At 40.6% G+C, this 25,176-nt stretch overlaps 1 protein-coding gene across 2 annotated transcripts in view; it reads right to left on the bottom strand.

The window, feature by feature from the left end:
- Positions 1-1,599: 1,599 nt before the first annotated feature.
- Positions 1,600-25,176, bottom strand: part of LOC139463540 (uncharacterized) — a 42,898-nt gene continuing 19,321 nt past the window's right edge. For both annotated transcript variants that reach the window (XM_071244810.1, XM_071244811.1), the window contains exons 4-6: positions 5,320-5,459; positions 4,425-4,548; positions 1,600-4,122 (exon numbers count right to left, since the gene is read on the bottom strand). In XM_071244810.1, coding sequence (XP_071100911.1) covers positions 3,936-4,122; positions 4,425-4,548; positions 5,320-5,459 — 451 coding nt within the window. In that variant the 3' untranslated portion in view covers positions 1,600-3,935. The remainder of the gene's footprint in view (positions 4,123-4,424; positions 4,549-5,319; positions 5,460-25,176) is intronic.

Raw genomic sequence — 25,176 nt, 5'->3', positions numbered from 1 at the left:
ATGGTACCCATTGAACACGTATGGAATCTGTTGACGAGACGTGTTAGGGAGAACCACCCTCCACCTCAAGATCTGCGCCAGCTTGCTAAATGGCTGAGTTTGGAGTGGCATGCTATCCTACAGAACACACTACAGACATTAGTGACATCCATGAGGCACGTTATGTTGCATGTGTGGCTGCTAGGGGCGGACACACTCGTTACTGACTTTTCTCTCATGGCCTGGATTTCCAATTTTGACCCCAGTGACATTATTGGCATCAACACTTGTTCACGTTATGAAATTAGTGGATTGTTCATGATACTTTCTTACAATATACTCGGTTATTATTGAATTTACTTCACATGTCTTCGTCTTCTGTTCCTTTTTTTTATTTTAAGTGCAAACACATCAGTGTTCCCTAACTCCTTTTGAGTAGTATATAAAGTTGTTTGACCAGGGTTACAACACTCACGGCCTCAGTTTATCTTATAAAAAAGACGTGTGGACCAATAAAAGAGGCAAACCCTTTCCATGTTTTTACGAAATCTCTGCTAGAGTCGACTGTACGACCGTACGAGTACGAATTTATCATGAGCATGACTTTAATGTTTCACTGTTATTACCGTAAGGGTGTGAATATCATGCTTCACTGGTGGTACCCTTCATAAATACACGCAAAGGCAAGTCAATTGTTCACTTGTAAAATAAATTATCTGGAGTCAGTGCCATAGGAAATATAAGTGATGATCCAGGCTATATCAGAGTTCACGAGAGCTAGTTCAGAAGAAGGTTGCACTATGGATGACACAGTTGATAAATATTCCAGTGAGTGAAGTTATATATGAAATCCGTAACAGTCATCTACCCTGTCGATTGAATAAGGAAAGATATTTTAATGTCAATATTGTTGATGGAAGATTGTCGGATGACTCGGGTGAATTTACTTCTTCCGGATCAGACGGTTTTACGACACTTGATTATATGTGCGCTGTATCTGCATTGTTAAATAATAAGTGTTCAAAAAAATAATTAAAAATTTTGAAACATATTTTACAAAACATGGCATCAATAAATAATGATTATAAAGAGTTTTGGAAATTAAATTGAAGAAAATGAAGTGAAAAAAACAGTTAAAGTAATATTACTACTATTAAGTGGCAAGAGTGCTTGAAACAATTTCCAAATCCTACGAGAGATGACGAAGACGACAGTCAATTTCCAATCCATATTCACGAGATTTTGCATGATTCATGTATTTCGCGTTCAAGCCCTACTGCCAAATTGTTAAGACTTCCAAATATCCTGTAAATGATGGATTACCGTCAGAACATATACAAAATATAAATGTTACAACAGAATATTGAATGACATTTTTCAAAGAAAATCTACTATAAAGGTTACTACCCAAAATCCATTATCGTTCCTATATCAACGAATGATAATACTTAACATCGCAATAATTACAGAAGTGTCTCACTGTTGAATACAATGAGTAAGATCTTTTGGTCCATCCTGAATAAATACATTTGTGTAAACGTAACAGATTATTGTCGAATATAAAGGGTATTTTATAAAACTCATACACAAGAAGAAGTAAATAGAGATTTTATGGTAACTTTATTGATTTTATAAAAGCGTTCTATATGGTTGACAGAAGATTGTTTTATTATCTTCTAAATAATAATGTACATGGCAAATTCTTCACAATAACGGAAGTATATATATAAGCACTTTATACTAGCGGTGGCACTTCAAAATGGATATTAGTTGTCAGAATAATTCTTTAGCAAAGCTGGTTTTATGCGTGGGGGGGAAACAACAAACCAACCAACAACCGTACATAATCGAGTCGGGATCAAGCCAAACCAATGGCCCAAAATAGTATCTTACAATTAAACTTCTTTCCATACAGCCCGTCCTCCCTTATGTGTCGATGTATAGTTGTCAATCGATACATGACAAGCCCAGATTGTTTGATGAATGCAATCAAAACCAGAGTTTGCCACTAACGTGGCTATATCCCCCGCCCCTTTTGCAGAATTTATGACATAAATAAACCTTAACAAACCCTAACCTTTTTTAACCGAGGTGGAACTTGTCATGGAAATTGTATAAAAAAAGAAGAGTTTGGAACCTAAGTCCATCTTGTTGCCATGGAAACGTAAAAAATAAAAATTTCTAAAATTTCTAAATAGCAAAAGGCACCAGTTCAGCATGTACTTGACAGACCTGCAAAGTTTCATGAAAAAATATTGAACGGTTTATGTGTTATGCTCCGGAAACGAACCCTACCCTCACAGAACCTAAGTCCATCTTGTTGCCATGGAAACGTAAAAAATAACAATTTCTAAAATTTCTTAATAGCAAAAGGCACCAGTTCAGCATATACTTGACAGACCTGCAAAGTTTCATGAAAAAATATTGAACGGTTTCCGAGTTATGCTCCGGAAACAAAACGTGACGGACGGACGTACAGAGCCCGTTTCTATATCCCTCGCCAACTTTGTTGGGCGGGGGATGATAAACATTTATAAACAGGCAAATACTGTTACAAGATACAATCCAAAATGATGTGATATATATTTAAACATGTATACCCTGACAAGCAAAAGTAACTGACATCGTATTAATTAATTCAAATGATAACCTATTGTGACATGGTATTTATGACTTTCGTGGTTGATCACTGTGTACGCGTGTACACAACAAAGGAACTATCAACGCACACCAGGGTCACTTTGAAACAGTAGGGTATTAGGGAGACAAGAAAATCAAAATGCTAGTGTATATATATACTGATGGAAATGAATAAAGTAACAATGAACAATGGTCAATAATTATAAGCTTTACTGTTAGTAGATTTCGATAAGGGCGCATGCAAGTTCAACAACTGTCAGAATCAAACGTTGAGATGTGTTTGTGTACAATGTTTCCAACGTGTATTTGGCAGACAAGGCTTGCACCCATGATGGCATATCATTGTACTGTGTCTAAAACTAAGTGTTCCCTTATTCATTTCCAACAGTATATTTCTGGTGTGACATGAAAATAACCACACATTTATACATAATTTGTGTATATTTCCTGTACTTATTGCTGGGTAGAATGAAAAGAAAACCACTTTCTTAAGCACATGTAGTCAGTTTCATCGGAATTAGATAACAGTACTCTTCAATGTCTTCAATGCATTAAGCAAGAAGAATTAATTAATTAAGTGACCACAATTACTTTGTTTTTGAGTACATATAATTCAGATGTAATCCCGTGAACACAGGTGCAGTACATGATCCTAGTTTCCGTTGTGTTTTGTTGTACTGTATATAAAGAAAACATTTTGCAACATCACAACCAGCAGCCGTAATACTTCTGGAACAATGGGGCTGTCCTCAGGCAAATCACCATCTGCCTTGTACAAACTTGCTTACACGTTTCAATGGCAACGGAAAGAATATTGATGTTTTACATCAGAACATGGTGTAAGGCTTTAGATTACCGCCGGGTTGATTGTTGTGAATGTGTCATTGTCATCTATTGATATCTGTCTCAGCATCTACTGCCCTGCAAGCTGTACCACACACAATCTGGATCATATGTATGCGATGTTCGTGAATTTGTGAACGTATTTTGTGATTTGCTCCGACACGATACACGATAGACCCAACTGCATCCATCAAAATTACATTAAACACAAGTGAAGAGGTATCTGTTTGAGCACAGAGAGATGATAAAACAGTGAAGGTTTATATATTTGTGTCCCGAAAAACAAATGGACGGTAACATGGCAGTCGGGAGATAATAAGATATAAATCATATCGGTGTTTTTTTTAAAACATAACCATGCGCCAACTCTTTTCGTTAAATTATTTCAGTTTCCGTGTTTTAAAATATCTACAACAAAAATAACACAAGTTCAAATTCTTGATCAGTTGTGTTTATCAGTGCCATTAGGGTATCTACTTGAGCAAGGCCAGCATGAAGGCCAGCACTGAGAACAGCACGAGGAGAAGTGAAGGCCGGGAGGTACAGGCGTCACAGGCAGCAGGTATCGTGAGCTTATTCACTTCGACCAGGACATCTTCAGTTCTCTTCGGACACGAACCATAGGCTGTCTTAATACAGCTCTCAGACAGCTGCGATAAACTGAAAATGTCAAGATTAAATGGGACAGGCTCAGTGAGGATGCATTTTCGAAATATCTGAAGATCAGGATGGCCAAATTCTCACGTCCTCATTTTTCTTACATTTCAAAATTACTATCATACATTTATCAAGCGGTGATTTATGAATTTGTGTTAACAATTTTGGCTACTTAATCCAGAGATAAACAGTGATGCAGTCACACGTGTATTCAACTGACACACAGAACAGAGTGATATTCATGTGCTTTTTTATGCATTCTTTCAATATTCTATTGCACATTCTGATATAAGTTTTGGGTATACCTGCACATGGTTGCGAGGTATCCATCAGGCGTGGAGAAGTCAGAACCTCCTTTGTGGCCAGACAGCACACAGTTCAGCAGGGTGGTTGACCTACCAGGAACTGCCAGGCATGTATAGTCCACATCTGAATAAATACACATTCAGAGGTTCAGATCAAGACTGACTGTCTGACTGACTGAAGCGTACATAAAAGGTCTTACAGGGGACATAACGCAACGTAACTACAATGTCACAAGTTTTATATGTACAAGTAAATAGCAACAGCTGTGACTTTGCTAAGACTGATATATTTACAAGTGCTTGTTTACATTTTGTAAATACTTATTTCGTAACAATAAATATTAGAACCTAACCCTAACCCTAACCCTAACTTACCCAAACCCTAACCCTAACCCTAACTCTAACTTACCCCAATCCTAACCCTAACTGACCCCAATCCTTATCCTAACCCTAACTTACCCCAACCCTATCCCTAACCCTAACTGACCCCAATCCTAACCCTATATAACCCTAACCTTACCCTAACCCTGACCCCAATCCTTACCCTAAACCATAACTGACCCCAATCCTAACCCTAACTTACCCCAACCCTAACCCTAACCCTAACTTACCCCAACCCTAAGCCTAACCCTAACTGACCCAAATCCTAACCCTAACTTACCCCAACCCTAACCCTAACTGACCCGAATCCTGACCCTAACACTAACTGACCCCAATCCTTACCCTAACCCTAACTTAACCAAACCCTAACCCTAACTTACCCCAGCCCAACCCTAACCCTAACTTACCCAAACGCTAACCCTAACCCTAACTCTAACTTACCCAAACCCTAACCCAAACCCTAACCCACTAACATGATGCTGCAACGTAAAGGCCAGTTTTTAAGCACAGTTACCGTTTATGTTGTTACACATGTAGTCGAGTGCCTTTTTGATCTGGTCAAGGGATGGGAATGCTCTTTGCCAGGCAGATGGAATGCAAGCGAATAACTTGGCATATAAACATCCATAGAAGTCGAAAACAAGTGTCTTGGTTCTGGAAAAGTGTACACATGTATTACTCAACAATGCCGCAGACGGAAAATGAAAATACAACATCCATCTGCCATTCAACTGAACACCTGACAACACACTTAATCACCATGGACACGGCCGTCACTGGCTACTGTACACAGTGAGACCAGCTGACAACTATACAGAGTGAGACCAGCTACAGTAAACAGTGAGACCAGCTACAGTAAACTGTGAGACTGACAACTATACAGAGTGAGACCAGCAACTGTACAGAGTAAGACCGACTCCTGTACCAGGTACTGTACACAGTGATACCATGTACTATACACAGTGCTACCAGGTACTGTACACTGTGATACCAGCTAGTGTACACAGTGATACCATGTACTGTACAGTGATACCAGGTACTGTACACAGCGATAGTAGCTACTGTACACAGTGATACCAGGTACTGCACATAGTGATATCAGGTACTGTACACAGTGATACCAGGTATTGTACACAGTAATACCAGGTATTATACACAGTGATAGCAGGTACTGTACACAGTGATACCAGGTACTGTACACAGTGATACCAGCTACTGTACACAATGATACCAGGTACTGTACACAGTGAGACCAGGTACTCTACACAGTGATACCAGCTACTATACACAGTGATACCAGGTATTTTACACAGTGAGACCAGGTACTCTACACAGTGATACCAGGTACTGTACACAGTGATACCAGGTACTGTACACAGTGAGACCAGGTACTCTACACAGTGATACCAGCTACTATACACAGTGATACCAGGTATTTTACACAGTGAGACCAGGTACTCTACACAGTGATACGAGGTACTGTACACAGTGAGACGAGGTACTGTACACAGTGAGACCAGCTACTGTATACAGTGAGACCAGCTACTGTACACAGTGATACCTGGTACTGTACACAGTGAGACCAGCTACTGTATACAGTGAGACCAGCTACTGTACACAGTGATACCTGGTACTGTACACAGTGAGACCAGCTACTGTACACAGTGATACCTGGTACTGTACACAGTGAGACCAGCTACTGTACACAGTGATACCTGGTACTGTATACAGTGAGACCGGCTACTGTACACAGTGATACCTGGTACTGTACACAGTGAGACCAGCTACTGTACACAGTGAGACCAGGTGCTGTACACAGTGAGACGAGGTACTGTACACAGTAGTACCAGGTACTGTACACGGTGTTACCAGCTACTGTACACGGTGTTATCAGCTACTGTACCCAGTGATAACAGGTACTGTACATAGTGATGGTAGCTACTCTACACAGTGAGACCAGGTACTGTACACAGTGAGACCAGGTACTGTACACAGTGAGACCAGGTACTGTACACAATGAGACTGACAACTATACTGTGCAGAGTAAAACTGGCTTCTGTACAGAGTGAGAACGGCTACTGTACACAGTGATACCTGGTACTGTACACAGTGATACCTGGTACTGTACACAGTGTTACCAGGTACTTTACACAGTGATACCTGGTACTGTACACAGTGATACAAGGTACTGTACACAGTGAGACCAGGTGCTGTACACAGTGAGACCAGCTACTGTACACAGTGAGACCGGCTACTGTACACAGTAATACCAGGTACTATGCACAGTGTTACCAGCTACTGTACACAGTGATACCAGCTACTGTACACAGTGAGACCAGGTACTGTACACAGTGAGACCAGCTACTGTACACAGTGAGACCGGCTACTGTACACAGTAATACCAGGTACTATGCACAGTGTTACCAGCTACTGTACACAGTGATACCAGGTACAGTACACAGTGAGACCGGCTACTGTACACAGTAATACCAGGTACTGTACCCAGTGATACCAGCTACTGTACACCGTGATACCAGCTACTGTACACAGTGATACCAGCTACTGTACACAGTAATACCAGGTACTGTACACAGTGATACCAGCTACTGTACATATTGATACCAGCTACTGTACACAGTAATACCAGGTACTGTACACAGTGATACCAGCTACTGTACCCAGTGATACCAGCTACTGTACACAGTGATACCAGGTACTGTACACAGTTAGACCAGCTACTGTACACATTGATACCAGCTACTGTACCCAGTGATACCAGCTACTGTACACAGTGATACCAGCTACTGTACACAGTGAGACCAGCTACTGTACACAGTGATACCAGCTACTTTACACAGTGAGACCAGCTACTGTACACAGTGAGACCAGCTACTGTACACAGTGAGACCAGGTACTGTACCCAGTGATACCAGCTACTGTACACAGTGATACCAGGTACTGTACACAGTGATACCAGCTACTGTACACAGTGAGACCAGCTACTGTATACAGTGGTACCAGGTACTGTACCCAGTGATACGAGGTACTGTACACAGTTATTCCAGATACTTTACATAGTGATACCAGCTACTGTACACAGAGAGACCAGGTACTGTACACAGTGAGACCAGGTACTGTACACAGTGAGACTGACAATTATACAGAGTGAGACTGGCTACTGTACAGAGTGAGACTAGCTACTCTGCAGAGTAAAACTGGCTTCTGTACAGAGTGAGAACGGCTACTGTACACTGTGATACCAGGTACTGTACATATTGATACCTGGTACTGTACACAGTGAGACCAGGTACTGTACACAGTGATACCAGCTATACTGTACACAGTGATACCAGGAACTGTACACAGTGATACCAGCTATACTGTACACAGTGAGACCAGGTACTGTACACAGTGATACCAGCTATACTGTACACAGTGATACCAGCTATACTGTACACAGTGATACCAGGAACTGTACACAGTGAGACCAGGAACTGTACACAGTGATACCAGCTATACTGTACACAGTGAGACCAGGTACTGTACACAGTGATACCAGCTATACTGTACACAGTGATACCAGGAACTGTACACAGTGAGACCAGGAACTGTAAACAGTGAGACCAGGTATTGTACACAGTGAGACCAGGTACTGTACACAGTGATACCAGCTATACTGTACACAGTGATACCAGCTATACTGTACACAGTGAGACCAGGTACTGTACACAGTAGGACCAGGTACTGTACACAGTGATACCAGGAACTGTACACAGTGAGACCAGGAACTGTACACAGTGATACCAGGAACTGTACACAGTGAGACCAGGTACTGTACACAGTGATACCAGGAACTGTACACAGTGAGACCAGGAACTGTACACAGTGAGACCAGGTACTGTAAACAGTGAGACCAGGTATTGTACACAGTGAGACCAGGTACTGTACACAGTGATACCAGCTATACTGTACACAGTGATACCAGCTATACTGTACACAGTGAGACCAGGTACTGTACACAGAGAGACCAGGTACTGTACACAGTGAGACCAGGTATTGTACACAGTGAGACAAGGAACTGTACACAGTGAGACCAGGTACTATACAAAGTGAGACCAGGTACTGTACAGAGAGAATGCTACACTCATTCTCGTCAGATACCATTTTTACGAAACTCGTGAACTTTCTATGGTATCTGACCGAGCTTTCGATACCATTTTTACGAAACGCGTGGACTTTCTATGGTATCTGACCGAGCGAAAGCTCGGTCAGATACCATAGAAAGTTCACGAGTTTCGTAAAAATGGTATCTAACAAGAATGAGTGTGGCATTTTATTTATTACCCACGTTAAATATATATTTAAGTGTAAATACATAACAACTTTCGTTCGTTGACAGACCAAACTGAAACCGGTTGCAAAATCTGGTTGCGCATGAATATTGATATATGACCAAATATGGGCATTGTTGACATGTTTATGCATACGCATTAACAACATGCGCCTGCTGTTCTGTTTGCAAATAAACCAGCACCGACGCTCAAGATCCTTTTGGAAGAAAGTCTTCAACTTATGGTAATTCAAGCGCCATGTTGTTAGTACGCAGGACACCGATAAGAAAATTTGAAATGTCACATTAGCGCCGCGCTTTGAATATCGGACCAACAGTCACACGCATTACACTGCCGGGGTCCCGTCCGTGCAATCAACATTGTTCGGTTTCCTTGATCTATCAGCTGAATTTATATGATGTCCGTACCATTTTGGAAGAGGGAAATCAGACTGTTCGCCAAAGACATTCATGTTAACTGTACCACCCTATATACCAAAGACGTGAAAATCAACTCAAATCTGCTTGCATGTCAGTGACAGCTTCGAACGATCGAAGGGCAAGGTCGCCACCGGAATAAGAAAAGACAACCGCGATCCACTCAGCGTTTTACGCTAGAGATAGGGAATGTTACTGTTCACATTTGGGATGTTTGGGGCCACAAAATCAGAAGTCAAGCACACTTCCACGGAGTTATCGAATGATTTGTATCGGAACTGTGAACTTTAAGTGATCTGGTCGTGCTGTCGTGTTCGTTCATTCATGAACAACACCTCCCGAAACAGCGCCATAACATACGCTTCAAAGGGGACACCGATGGCACAACCGGATCATCCCAAGTAAGTCTAGATATCTGTCCAGATAGTTTAAACAGACTTCATTTCACCACGCTTATCCTTCTACGTTAAATCAAATTGAAAGTTGCGAAAATGGTCGGGCGCGTCACGCTCAAGGGACGCGCTCGATCGGCAGTCGTACATTGTAAATCGATTTATAGATCTAGCTCGACTATATGTCTGTAGGAGCTCTATGCATAACTTATATAGAATGCAAACCGAATTTGATGCGTGTGACTAACTTGTTTGGTTTAATAAAGTGTTTGGTAATATCTCTCGTTCTCATGAATTTCTTCAGTTCTGCCTTGTAATCGTAAAAGAATGACGTCTCGCTATTTTTTATGAATGAAAAAAGTAGTCCCGGTGTGACAGAGGTCACAGTTATCCAATCAAAACGAATAAAACAAGGTCAACCTTGTACGACACACGTGTGACGTACGGATTTAGCATCTTACCACCTGTATCTTCACCATGTTGGTAATAAACAGTGATACCTGGTACTGCACTTAATGATCCCAGGTACTGTACACAGTGATACAAGGTACTGTACACAGTGATACCAGCTACTGTACACAGTGATAGCAGGAACTGTACACAGTGATACCAGGTACTGTACACAGTGATACCAGGTACTGCACATAGTGATACCAGGTACTGTACACAGTGATACAGGTACTGTACACAGTGATACCAGGTACTGTACACATTGATTCCTTGTACTATACACCTTGATACCAGCTACTGTACACAGTGATACCAGGTACTGTACACAGTGATACCAGGTACTGGACACAGTGATACCAGGTACTGTACACAGTAATACCAGGTACTGTACACAGCAAAACCAGGTACTGTACACAGTGATACCAGGTTCTGTACACAGTGATACCAGGTACTGTACACAGTGATACCAGGTACTGTACACAGTGAGACCAGGTACTGTACACAGTGAGACCAGCTACTGTACACAGCGATACCAGGTGCTGTACACAGCGAGACCAGGTACTGTACACAGTGAGACCAACTATAGATACCAGCTACTATACACAGTGATACCATCTACTATACACAGTGATACCAGGTACTGTACACAGCAATACCATGTACTGTACACAGCAATACCAGGTACTGTACACAGTGAGACCAACTATAGATACCAGCTACTACACACAGTGAGACCAACTACTGTAAACAGTGAGACCAGGTACTGTACACAGTGAGACCAGCTACTGTACACAGCGATACCAGGTACTGAACATAGTGAGACCAACTATAGATACCAGCTACTACACACAGTGATACCAGCTACTGTAAACAGTGAGACCAGGTACTGTACACAGTGAGACCAGCTACTGTACACAGCGATACCAGGTACTGAACATAGTGAGACCAACTATAGATACCAGCTACTACACACAGTGATACCAGCTACTGTAAACAGTGAGACCAGGTACTGTACACAGTGCGACCAGCTACTGTACACAGCGATACCAGGTACTGTACACAGTGATACCAGGTACTATACACAGTTAGACCAGCTACGGTACACAGTGAGACCAACTATAGATACCAGCTACTAAACACAGTGATACCAGCTACTGTACACAGCGATACCAGGTACTGTACACAGCAATACCAGGTACTGTACACAGTCAGACCAACTATAGATACCAGCTACTATACACAGTGATACCAGGTACTGTAAACAGTGATACCAGGTACTGTACACAATGATACCTGGTACTGTACACAGTGAGACCAGCTACTGTACACAGTGATACCAGATACTGAAAACAGTGAGACCAGGTAGTGTACAGAGTGATACAAGGTACTGTACACGGTGATATCAGGAACTGTACACAGTGATACCAGGTACTGTACACAGTGAGACCAGGTACTATACACAGTGAGACCAGGTACTGTACACGGTCATAGTAGCTACTGTATACAGTGATACCAGGTACTGTACATAGTGATACCAGCTACTGTACACAGTGAGGCCAGGTACTGTACACATAGTGACCAGGTACTGTACACAGTGAGACTGACAACTATACCAGTGATACTGGCTACTGTACACACTGAGACCGGCTACGTGCAGAGTAAAACTGAGTAAAACTGGCTTCTGTGAGAACGGCTACTGTACATTGTGATACCAGGTACTGTACACAGTGATACCTGGTACTGTACACAGTGTTACCAGGTACTATACACAGTGATACCAGGTACTGTACACAGTGATACCAGGTACTATACACAGTGAGACCAGCTACTGTACATAGTGATACCAGGTATTGTACACAGTGATACCAGGTATTATACACAGTGACACCAGGTTCTGCACATGGTGAAACCAGGTACTGTACACAGTGATACCAGGTACTGTACACAGTGATACCAGGTACTGTACACATCGATACCAGGTACTGTGCACAGTGAGACCAACTATAGATACCAGCTACTATACACAGTGATACCAGGTATTGTACACAGTAAGACCAGGTACTGTACACAGCGATAACAGGTACTGTACACAGTGAGACCAACTAGAGATACCAGCTACTATACACAGTGATAGCAGGTACTGTACACAGTAAGACCAGGTAATGTACACAGTGAGACCAGCTACTGTTCACAGTGATACAAGGTACTGCACATAGTGAGACCAACTATAGATACCAGCTACAATACATCGTGATACCAGGTACTGTACACAGTGATACCAGGTACTGTATACCGCAATACCAGGTACTGTACACACTGAGACCAGGTACTGTACACAACGATACCTGGTACTGTACACAGTGATACCAGGTACTGTACACATTTATACCAGGTACTGTACACAGTGATACGAGGTACTGTACACAGTGATACGAGGTACTGTACACATTTATACCAGGTGCTGTACACAGTGATACCAGGTACTGTACACAGTGATACCAGGTATTGTACATAGTGATACCAGCTACTGTACACAGTGAGACCAGGTGCTATACAAAGCGATACCAGGTACTCTACACAGTGATTCCAGGTACTGTATACAGTGATACCAGCTACTGTACCCAGTGATACGAGGAACTGTACACAGTGATACCAGGTACTGTACATAGTGATTCCAGTTACTGTACACATTGATACCAGGTACTGTACACAGTGAGACCAGCTACTGTACACAGTGATACCTGGTACTGTACACAGAGAGACCAACTATAGATAGGAGCTACTATACACAGTGATACCAGGTACTGTACACAGTGAGACCAGCTACTGTACAGCGATACCAGGTATTGTACACAGTGATACCAGGTAATGTACACAGTGATACCAGCTACTGTACACAGTGATACCAGGTACAGTACACAGTGAGACCAGCTAATGTACACAGTAATACCGGCTACTGTACACGGTGTTACTAGCTACTGTATTCAGTGATACCAGGTACTGTACACAGTGATACCAGTTACTGTACACAGTGATACCAGGTACTGTACACAGTGAGACCAGCTACTGTACAGTGATACAAGGTATTGTACACAGTGATACCAGGTACTGTACATAGTGATACCGGGTACTGTACACGGTGATACCAGGTACTGTACACAGTGAGACCAGGTACTGTACACAGTGATACCAGGTATTGTACACGGTGATACCAGGAACTGTACACAGTGATACCTGGTACTGTACACAGTGATACCAGGTACTATACACAGTGATACCAGGAACTGTACACAGTGATACCTGGTACTGTACACAGTGTTACCAGGTACTATACACAGTGAGGCCAGATACTGTACACAGTGAGACCAACTATAGATACCAGGTACTGTACAGTGATACCAGGTACTGTACACAGTGAGACCAGCTACTGTACACAGTGATACCAGCTACTGTACACAGTGAGACCAGCTACTGTATGCAGTGATACCAGGTACTGTACCCAGTGATACGAGGTACTGTACACAGTTATTCCAGGTACTGTACATAGTGATACCAGCTACTGTACACAGTGAGACCAGGTTCTATACAAAGCGATACCAGGTACTGTACACAGTGATACCAGGTACTGTATACAGTGATACCAAGTACTGTACCCAGTGATACGAGGAACTGTACACTGTGATACCAGGTTCTGTACATAGTGATACCAGTTACTGTACACAGTGATACCAGGTACTGTACACAGTGAGACCAGCTACTGTACACAGTGATACCTGGTACTGTACACAGAGAGACCAACTATAGATAGGAGCTACTATACACAGTGATACCAGGTACTGTACACAGTGAGACCAGCTACTGTACAGCGATACCAGGTATTGTACACAGTGATACCAGGTAATGTACACAGTGATACGAGGTACTGTACACAGTGATACCATGTAATGTACACAGTGATACCAGCTACTGTACACAGTGATACGGGGTACTGTACACAGAGAGACCAACTATAAATAGGAGCTACTGTACACAGTGATACCAGCTACTGTACATAGTGATACCAGCTACTCTACACAGTGATACCAGGTAATGTACACAGTGATACCAGCTACTATACACAGTGATACCAGCTACTGTACACAGTGATACCAGGTACAGTACACAGTGAGACCAGCTAATGTACACAGTAATACCGGCTACTGTACAGGGTGTTACCAGCTACTGTATACAGTGATACCAGGTACTTTACACAGTGATACCAGGTACTGTACACAGTGAGACCAGCTACTGTACAGTGATACAAGGTATTGTATACAGTGATACCAGGTACTGTACATAGTGATACCAGGTACTGTACACGGTGATACCAGGTACTGTACACAGTGAGACCAGGTACTGTACACAGTGATACCAGGTATTGTACACGGTGATACCAGGAACTGTACACAGTGATACCTGGTACTGTACACAGTGATACTAGGTACTGTACACAGTGAGACCAGCTACTGTACAATGATACAAGGTATTGTATACAGTGATACCAGGTACTGTACATAGTGATACCAGGTACTGTACACGGTGATACCAGGTACTGTACACAGTGAGACCAGGTACTGTACACAGTGATACCAGGTATTGTACACGGTGATACCAGGAACTGTACACAGTGATACCTGGTACTGTACACAGTGATACTAGGTACTATACACAGTGATACCAGGAACTGTACACAGTGATACCAGGTACTGTACACAGTGATACTAGGTACTATACACAGTGATACCAGGAACTGTACACGGTGATACCAGGAACTGTACACATTGATACCTGGTACTGTACACAGTGATACTAGGTACTATACACAGTGATACCAGGAACTGTACACGGTGATACCAGGAACTGTACACAGTGATACCAGGTACTGTACACAGTGAGACCAGCTACTGTACAATGATACAAGGTATTGTATACAGTGATACCAGGTACTGTACATAGTGATACCAGGTACTGTACACGGTGATACCAGGTACTGTACACAGTGAGACCAGGTACTGTACACAGTGATACCAGGTATTGTACACGGTGATACCAGGAACTGTACACAGTGATACCTGGTACTGTACACAGTGATACTAGGTACTATACACAGTGATACCAGGAACTGTACACAGTGATACCAGGTACTGTACACAGTGTTTCCAGGTACTATACACAGTGAGGCCAGATACTGTACACAGTGAGACCAACTATAGATACCAGGTACTGTACAGTGATACCAGGTACTGTACACAGTGAGACCAGCTACTGTACACAGTGATACCAGCTACTGTACACAGTGAGACCAGCTACTGTATGCAGTGGTACCAGGTACTGTACCCAGTGATACGAGGTACTGTACACAGTTATTCCAGATACTTTACATAGTGATGCCAGCTACTGTACACAGAGAGACCAGGTACTGTACACAGTGAGACCAGGTACTGTACACAGTGAGACTGACAATTATACAGAGTGAGACTGGCTACTGTACAGAGTGAGACTAGCTACTCTTCAGAGTAAAACTGGCTTCTGTACAGAGTGAGAACGGCTACTGTACACTGTGATACCAGGTACTGTACACATTGATACCTGGTACTGTACACAGTAGGACCAGGTACTGTACACAGTGATACCAGCTATACTGTACACAGTGATACGAGGAACTGTACACTGTGATACCAGGTACTGTACATAGTGATACCAGTTACTGTACACAGTGATACCAGGTACTGTACACAGTGAGACCAGCTACTGTACACAGTGATACCTGGTACTGTACACAGAGAGACCAACTATAGATAGGAGCTACTATACACAATGATACCAGGTACTGTACACAGTGAGACCAGCTACTGTACAGCGATACCAGGTATTGTACACAGTGATACCAGGTAATGTACACAGTGATACGAGGTACTGTACACAGTGATACCATGTAATGTACACAGTGATACCAGCTACTGTACACAGTGATACGAGGTACTGTACACAGAGAGACCAACTATAGATAGGAGCTACTGTACACAGTGATACCAGCTACTGTACATAGTGATACCAGCTACTCTACACAGTGATACCAGGTAATGTACACAGTGATACCAGCTACTATACACAGTGATACCAGCTACTGTACACAGTGATACCAGGTACAGTACACAGTGAGACCAGCTAATGTACACAGTAATACCGGCTACTGTACAGGGTGTTACCAGCTAATGTATACAGTGATACCAGGTACTTTCACTGGACAAAATATCATCCATTCCAAAAAATCCAAAACTTGGAAATACCACCATTCCAATTGGAAATATGACCATTCCAATATTTGGAAAGGTCATATTTCCAAGCTTGGATTTGTTTGGAAATGTTTGGATACAACATGTCATAATCATATCTGTTAAAAGTTGTATAACTTTTGACCTTATGTGAGATTAGTAATGACATGAAAGTAAATAATTAAGAGTATTTTGGCACTATGTACCACGAAAAGACCAAATCATGAGCATATTTAACTAAAAGAAATTCTGTCATTTAAAGTGGCTACTCTTTATATTTAATTTCTTATCTTCCTTGTCTATAATTATATGACATTGACTTTGAACTTTGAACAATTAAACAAATATTTTGTTTTCCCATACCGCCTTACGGTTGTCGTAGAACAAAGACCGTTTCGAGAATATAGAGGGCCTCATTATTATAATTTGAACTAATATACATATGTACATAATAGTACTAGGTATAAATGAATTTTGATAAGTGTTCGTACAAGAATATGAACTTCGAATTATCTCGGAAGTATGCGCAACACATAGGGCTGAAAATTTTATAATTGTTCTGGAACTATCTGACGGTAATTCAAAACAGGGAACAAGATTTCGTCAAATGAATCATCTAGCCAGGAATGCAACGATTTAAATGCTGACAAGATGAATAAACATATCTGGAACAGAGTAGACTGTTCATGTGGACAATTATATGCTACGTCTATTGCCAATGAAGTTTATCACCCCATGTTATAGCATTTGCTTCATATAAAAGATAGAAACCAAATAAATGGGACAATTAGTTGTTATGAATTAGCTTTACCTCTGTGACATATCACACAACTAAATGTGAATATGTTTATCAAATAATCAATTACATTAATTAACGTAGTGTCCTTATTTATACACAATTTAATTATGTATTGGGGTACAATATATAATACACATATACACGGAATGATTTCTTATTTTGTCAATTTAATCATAACCAAAATCATACAAATCAAAGTGTGAAAGTAGTGACTAACTTTATGATCAAGGGTATAAATACTCAATTGTAGCTATTAGTCCTAATAGTATAACAATAACCCCTGTGTATATACTGAGCATATTTAGATACATCCGGATCTACGACCGCAGCCATATAATCAATCAAGGAAAGTATATTAGATTGAATTACAAATGTGCTATCACTTAAACAAAATTTTCCGTTATCCACGTAAGCCTAAACCTGGGAGAAATAAAGTTCAGTTCTGATCTGAAGACGCCGTCATGATTAGTTGGCGCCAGTCTAGACTGTCCGATCAACGTGAATATACAAACCGTGATGTTACTTGACCAGTTGATGACACCTGTCAAACTCAAAGTGCCCCTGGTCCTCCACCCACCATGTGTAATACTTTAGCGTACTTGATTGTTTAATTTGCAGTTATATCACTGTTAGGCTGAGTGATGAGAGAATACATTTTGTTGTTTTTGTTAACGATCGTTTCCATTTTCAACGTGGTAACCTTATAAGTGACTAACTTTTTTATCATGATGAAATGAAACATATTAAAAGAATCAGAGGGACTGACAGTCGCATTTTTCGCATAAATGTCATGCTCGCATTAATTTCATGATTTACTGAAGATAGATTTGAACATTTCTGAGCAACGATCATGTTTGGGTAAGGGAAGTAATCTTGTCTCCGCTTGCAATTGGATTCAGTTCCGAGATCGCAGCTTGACTGTTCGGTACGGCCGAAAGGCGGCATCCATGTTGTTCACGCTCCGCTGATCACGGGGCCTCATTTGTCTGTATTCTGCTTATGAGCCGGGATGCGCATGAAACACGGGTGTCAAAACGAATATATTTACCAATTATACGTACGGTCAATTAGCCAGTCCAAGAGACTATACCCTGGTTCTACCACCTTTAGGTGTAATTACGTCGCATGCCCCTGGTTCACGGTTCGTCTGATCTCCCGTCATAAAACCACGATGTTTATTTACCTGGAGCCTCCGACAGCGCCGACTTCCTGTGTACATGTACGTACATGGCAATAAATGGTTTGACAGTTGTTTGACGGAATCAATCAATAATTATTGACACGGTGATGTAATTCAAATTTGTCACTATTCACAACTCCTATTTTTCTTTTTCTATTGTTCAGCTGTATTTTCGACCAGTTTTATATGTATATAAAAAATCTTCTCTTGTATTTATAAATCAAACCTAATAGCATTATATAACAACAATTATGTTTTTAAACCGTAAGTTTTCTATTAAAACAACCATGCAAGTAAGATTTCAGCCGTAATATTACTTTAGTCACTCCACAGATTACACATCTTATATGCTGCAAACGCAGCGAATGTAATGCTACTACGTCACAGCTGCCTCGTTAATTAAGGGCTGGAATGTTTTTGTGAAGGCAGTTAGAGCAGACGAATTTCCCCCCTCGCTGTATAAAGGCGGTCGCTAACCATATATATGTAGTTTTACTGTTTTTGGCTTGATTTGATTGTCCTTTGGTGAAAACAAATGTTCAATTGTGAAAGCAAACCCTTTTCCCCTGAACGTTAAAAGACAGCTGACTTTGTTTTTGTCTGAAATATCAACGTTTGGAGTCGTTTTTATATTCGGAAATCCATATTAAGGTTAATATTTATAATATAATATGGACAATGGTAAAATTCATTATCACAGTTTAAGTGCTATTCACAAATGTATGTTAATCTACTTCGTGATGAATGAAGCATGGCAATAAATGTATGCATCTGATTCTTCATTTGTTCTGTATTCTTTGATGTGAATGAGTTTCGTTAATGATGATCACTCTCACAGACTTTTTGATAAGAGGATAGGACTTTAACTGGAGAATAGTTATGAAAAATATATATATAAGTATAGGCGGTCTGTGCACATGTGGTGAATCTGATACCTCATTGATTTGCTAATCGGGACTTGGAAATCATAGTTGATTTTAAAATATATGGTTTTGACAGTAGTACGTCCTGACATCATAATATTATGTTGTAAACAACTTATCTTATCTTATGTTAAGTAAAATAATTATTGATAACTTCCTGAATTCCAATTGTTCAATGAACAGAATTATTCACAGCTCTGGCGTGAGACAACAATAAATTAGATGTTACCAAAGATTGTCCATTTTATGATCTTAGGCACATGTCGGCGCACTTACATGTGAGCCGCCTAGACGACTGTCTGTTTTGTAATTAAATGGCAGCTGCCATCCAGCCGAATACTTAATCTTGAGACCTATTACACTGCAAACACGAAAACGTCGTTTTTTTCCGTATATGGTCAATGGACGGAAAAACGACTAAAAATTCATTAAAATTGATTAATTGGTGAGCGTCTAGAAAGTGTGCAGAAAAGGGTCGAGTTTTTCAAGCGTAAAATGGACGGAAAACGATGCTTTTTGCTCCGCCTTGTACAGCTTTTAATGGCCAATCAGCTGGCGCTGGTCCCCCGACGCACGTGATTCCCAAGGCTTCCTTTCGAAAGCTTTAAGTTTCGTATTTCTGGCATGCCTTGCTCTAGTATCTGTCGCGCGCAGTGCAGCGAGATTTGCTGATAAGCCAGTTTTAGGATATGCAACATGTTACTGAAATTCAGGCACGCGCCAAGAAGTCAAACCAAACAATGTTACCAAGTTTATTGTGGTAACATATCCCTCGGCTATGAACAGTTACCCCTATCGAATAATGGGTTGTGTTTCATTTGGTTATAATAATCAGGGATGTGAAATCTCCGCGGAAACGCGGAAAATCGCGTTTTTTAAAACTGTAGTCCTCGGAAAAAATCATCTTCCGCGTAAAAATTTAATTAAAAAATTAAAAAAAACACTCCGAAAAATATCATCGAAAACCGCACATTTGGCGCGGATTGTCCTGTTTTCGATCAGGGCTTTCACCAGCATAGGTTTTCGGACATAATACGTTTTCTGTCACGAATACTTGCACTATAACGTGGGGTGTGGCGTCACACAGAAATTGTAAATACTCAGAGTCAGCTGATGGCTTGTTTTTAAGATAAAGTTGTCTTTTAGCCTGTAAGTGAATGAGATGTTTTACAGTTGTTCATGTGATAAGCGAAAAAACTATGAATGTTTCTTCAGCGTCCAAAACCCCGTCATGGGGATATATGTTGTATTAATGTATTATGTTTGCAATGGAGTTTTGTTTTTTCCATCAAAAGGTAAGTACAAGGTAAGTTTTTTTTCAATATGCTTCAACATGGGGAAAGGGTCAGACATTGCACGCTTGTGACAGTTGTCCTTGTGTCTGGGGGATGGGGGTTTCAGTTTATGGCAGTATTGCTCCCAGACCTGGCGGGTAGCCAGGTGCGCGAAAGCTATGCCCGATTTTTTAAAAGTACTGATTTAACTTCGAAATTTTACTGCATCTGCCATCTTGCTTATTTGACTTATTGACTTTTGCCATTGACTTATTACATTTCTTGGTGTGAATGTTGTCCAAACTGCACGAAATTGCTTAAAATGCAATCAAATGTTTTAAAAATTTCTGGGGGGGGGGGGGGGGGGGGGGGGCATGCCCCCAGACCCCCCTAGACTTTTCCTCTTTTTTCGGGAAAACCTGCTCACATCCCTGAATAATAAAAAAAAATTTAATGTGAAGTTTACAAGATATACGGCTAGGACGAGAGGTCGGTCACATGACGTTTTTCACGTGACTGTATTCTTGAAATGGCGTAAACACTGACTACTTCCACATTCCTGGGGAAAACCCTTGGAATTCACTGGTACGAATTCATACAGAAGCGTGGTTGCATGCCTCGCTACAACCCATCCCAGAGAAAAAAACAAACGAAAAAAACATCCAAACTATCGCAGTGACAATCAACAGCAATCTATGAATTTACCTTAGTATCTATTTGACACATCTTTACAATCACCTTTCAACGATCGGCTAATAGATCAGTGATGACAAAGGCCTGAAATAGCCACAGGTTAATTAACAACTTCGGAAATATCTCCCGTCACGTTTATCGTGTCGGCCATTTTGACGTATTGTACTTGATGTAAATGTATTACGACGCTCTGTCATTGTAATTGACTTACTGAGGTAATCCTCATCTAATGAGGATATTGTTTGGAATATATTTCTTATAAACATACTAAAACGGGGGGGGGGACTATTTTATTCCGGGATGGCCTATTAAAGTTAGCAGTAAGTCAAGGCACCATGCGTGTATATGATCTGTTATTATATGTGTTTAAATTACGGTTTGGGGCGTTAATAAAATACACTGACGCACTATTCAAATCAATTGGATAATTGAATATGCTTTCTTTTACATATTACATAACAGCACTGCACAACATTTGAACAGTTGCAGTAACACAGTACGGTAATCGCATTAAACACCATTTTCAACTGTACAGTAATTCAGTATTTCAGTTATATCACGGTGTACAGACTGATGTGGGTGGGATTAAAATCCGAATTGGTTCAGGCCATCCAACGGGTGTTCGGGAAAAGGTGAGCGTATCCTGCCACACAAGTGGCACCCGTCACAAACACATGCAAGGACAAGTCAATTGTTCACCTGATCAAAGCACGGAAACACACAGTGATGCCCGTCCTCACTTTTACCGAGCATATAAATTATATTGTCCGTCAAAAACATGGACGAGTATAAAAAATATGTTCATTCACGTAATACATGTCATACATTTTGACAAAATGTATTGACTCGGAGCATTATTGTTAATCACAGCGTATAGAATCGGCATGCAGTTGAACTCATCACCCATCCTATCATTGATAATCCTTCTTGAAGATCTATGAAATCAGAAGCTGCAACACTTTATCTTTTTATTGGCATGTCAGACTTCTATTTCATAACTCAGTTTTATTTGCACGGATCACGGAAGGGACATTGTCGCGTTGTCGCATTGTCGCATTGACGCCCTTACAAAAACAAGCAAAACGTGTCAAAATTAACAAAAGCGCGACAGTTGGCCATTTGTCGCATTGTCGCGTGTTTGCATTGTCGCTCTTTGAATAATCCTTTTCTTTATTTTACAAAAGGGCGACGATGCCGTAACGCGACATTTTCAAGGTCAAAATATGTCTCGTTGTCGCATTGTCGCCCCATCACAAATGTGTATAAAAGGCGTAAAGTTTAGTTAATGCTACAGTTAGGAAGCGGTAACCAAGTTACATCTGTCGTAGAAGTTCAACCTGATACATGTAAGTCTTGAAATGAAAACACAAGTCCGTCCGCGAGTCCATAACGTTTTATTGTGAGATCTTCTCTAAAAGTGCTTAGTGTTCGACTCCCAGTTCCAAACACGTAGTACCTCATCAACAATCCACATACCTCTAGTGCAGTGGTCTTCCAGAAGATCTTACTCTTGACCGCATTAGACAACTGACGAGTGCACGCCTGACCTGTGACCTCGTTGCAACCCTCATGAGGTGTTTGCCGAAGGGAGAGGGGTAGGAAATGTGTGCTCCAGCCCAACGCGGAGCTCCCGACACACTGTATACTGAATGTTGTATACAGTATATTGCAGTTGATATACTGTATACTGCATGTGATACTTATTAGCGGAAATGTTACAACTTTCAAGATTCAAGATTCAATTTGCATTTATTTCATATACAACAGACCGCCGTAATATATCACTGGAATACTGCTGAGAGCGGCGTTAAAACAATTTGTTTTCATAATGGGGCGCTGCAGTCATTTAAAATAGAACCGTAAACATATGTAGTACCAACTCACTCACTCTGTTTCGAATATGCAGCAGAAAATATATTATTAACCAGGTCTTTGGGAAGAGATATCAGATTTTTATAAGCAGTCACATAGGGATGATAAAGGACCCCTCGCTGATTAGGTTCTTGTTTACTTAAGAGCAGAGTTGGCCATGTTAGTTGATATAACCAAAATCCAGGAGCTCCGGCGGGGGGGCAATCTGGTCTTGTTAGTGTATGGTATGAGCTGTGGCGTTGACCCAAGAGAATAATGTAAAAAATGAGCTCGAGACCAACTCAAATCTATAACGATTGGGAAAGTCTAGATTTCCACAGCCCTAGCCTGAAATTAAGAATTGGTCTAGGCTCCATTTTAATTGTATTATGTTCATTTTGTAGACATGGATGGACCAACCAGGGGAGAAATTGATGGAATATTAATATCACATGTTACCACTGATCCAGTTAAATTCATCACACAATAATATATTAGTATTTGACATTACGGCATTTGATTATAAGGGCATGATCATGTAAATGTTCACTGTAGTAATGTACACACCAGTCAACTTTATTATAATTTTTATTATAGTGTAGCGCGGCATCAACGATTACTTTATGATATCCTCACTTGTCATCGATGTATTGACATCGAACAATGGACGACAATTCGAAATTCTTATAAATAGCTTCAATAGGGACAGCGCCGGTGTCAGTACAATTTTCCTAGTTAAACATATGTCTCTACAAAATATAATCTGAAGCAGACAAGAACAATATTTTTTTTATTAATGCTTACTTTCATGGATAGAATTGAGGCAATCTAGGCTTGCCAAATCGTTCTAGACTTGAGCTGGATTCCTTTTAAATTTATTCTCTATGGTCTGGGAGACGAACGGGCGTCAGTATCGCATGGAGAACTGGGACAGCCTGAATCAGTGTAATCGGATATGTTGTGGAGTTTCGGTTTGGGGCTGTTTGCTGAATAGAACAAGGGCTCACGAACAAGGGCACAATGTAGAGATTAAATCATTACCACCCCTCTTTATATCAGATATGTTATTGTGATTTGAAATCTCTTTTGGATAATTGCGAGTTATGTATACTCTGTATTCTTTCGTCATGGTAGCATATATATTTTCTTTGTGGCTTTTTGAATTATCCACAAATAATGATAACTACAATGTAAACCTCTCTTTGGAGATATACAATAATACTACTGAAGGGCATATCTGAAAAATGGGACTTATCGACAAATATTTCTTTCTTAAATACTACCCGTTACAGGCATTCTGATCTTTATATTATACTTTGTACAGTTTAATAAATAATGGCAAATTGTGTATCTTTCTACATTTTGAATTAATTATAATTTCTGCAATAAAACCTTAGCATCAGATAGTGATATAAACGAATATGATCTATACTGTGATAAATGAATTATCAATTTCGTATTATGAATTAGATAAACAGAAATATGATAGTAAAACAAAATATTTTAATCTGTTCGCGTGAGTAGGTAACGAGAGATCTAGGCAACTCATTAACGTATCCATTTGTGAAAAATGAAATTATATTAAAAGTTTAGGGGGTTGAATATGTACATTGAATGACAGGGAAGAAAGCAACGCAATAATTAAATTATGAATCAAATTATGTTATAAATATAACAGAATATATAGAAATATAAGTTTAATTTCTCATTGTTGGAAGGTGTTTAAT

This window comes from Haliotis cracherodii, unplaced genomic scaffold (genome assembly GCF_022045235.1).
Source record: "Haliotis cracherodii isolate W230 unplaced genomic scaffold, xgHalCrac1.p SCAF_16, whole genome shotgun sequence".
NCBI lineage: Eukaryota > Metazoa > Mollusca > Gastropoda > Lepetellida > Haliotidae > Haliotis > Haliotis cracherodii.
This window is presented reverse-complemented; position numbering and strand designations above follow the sequence as displayed.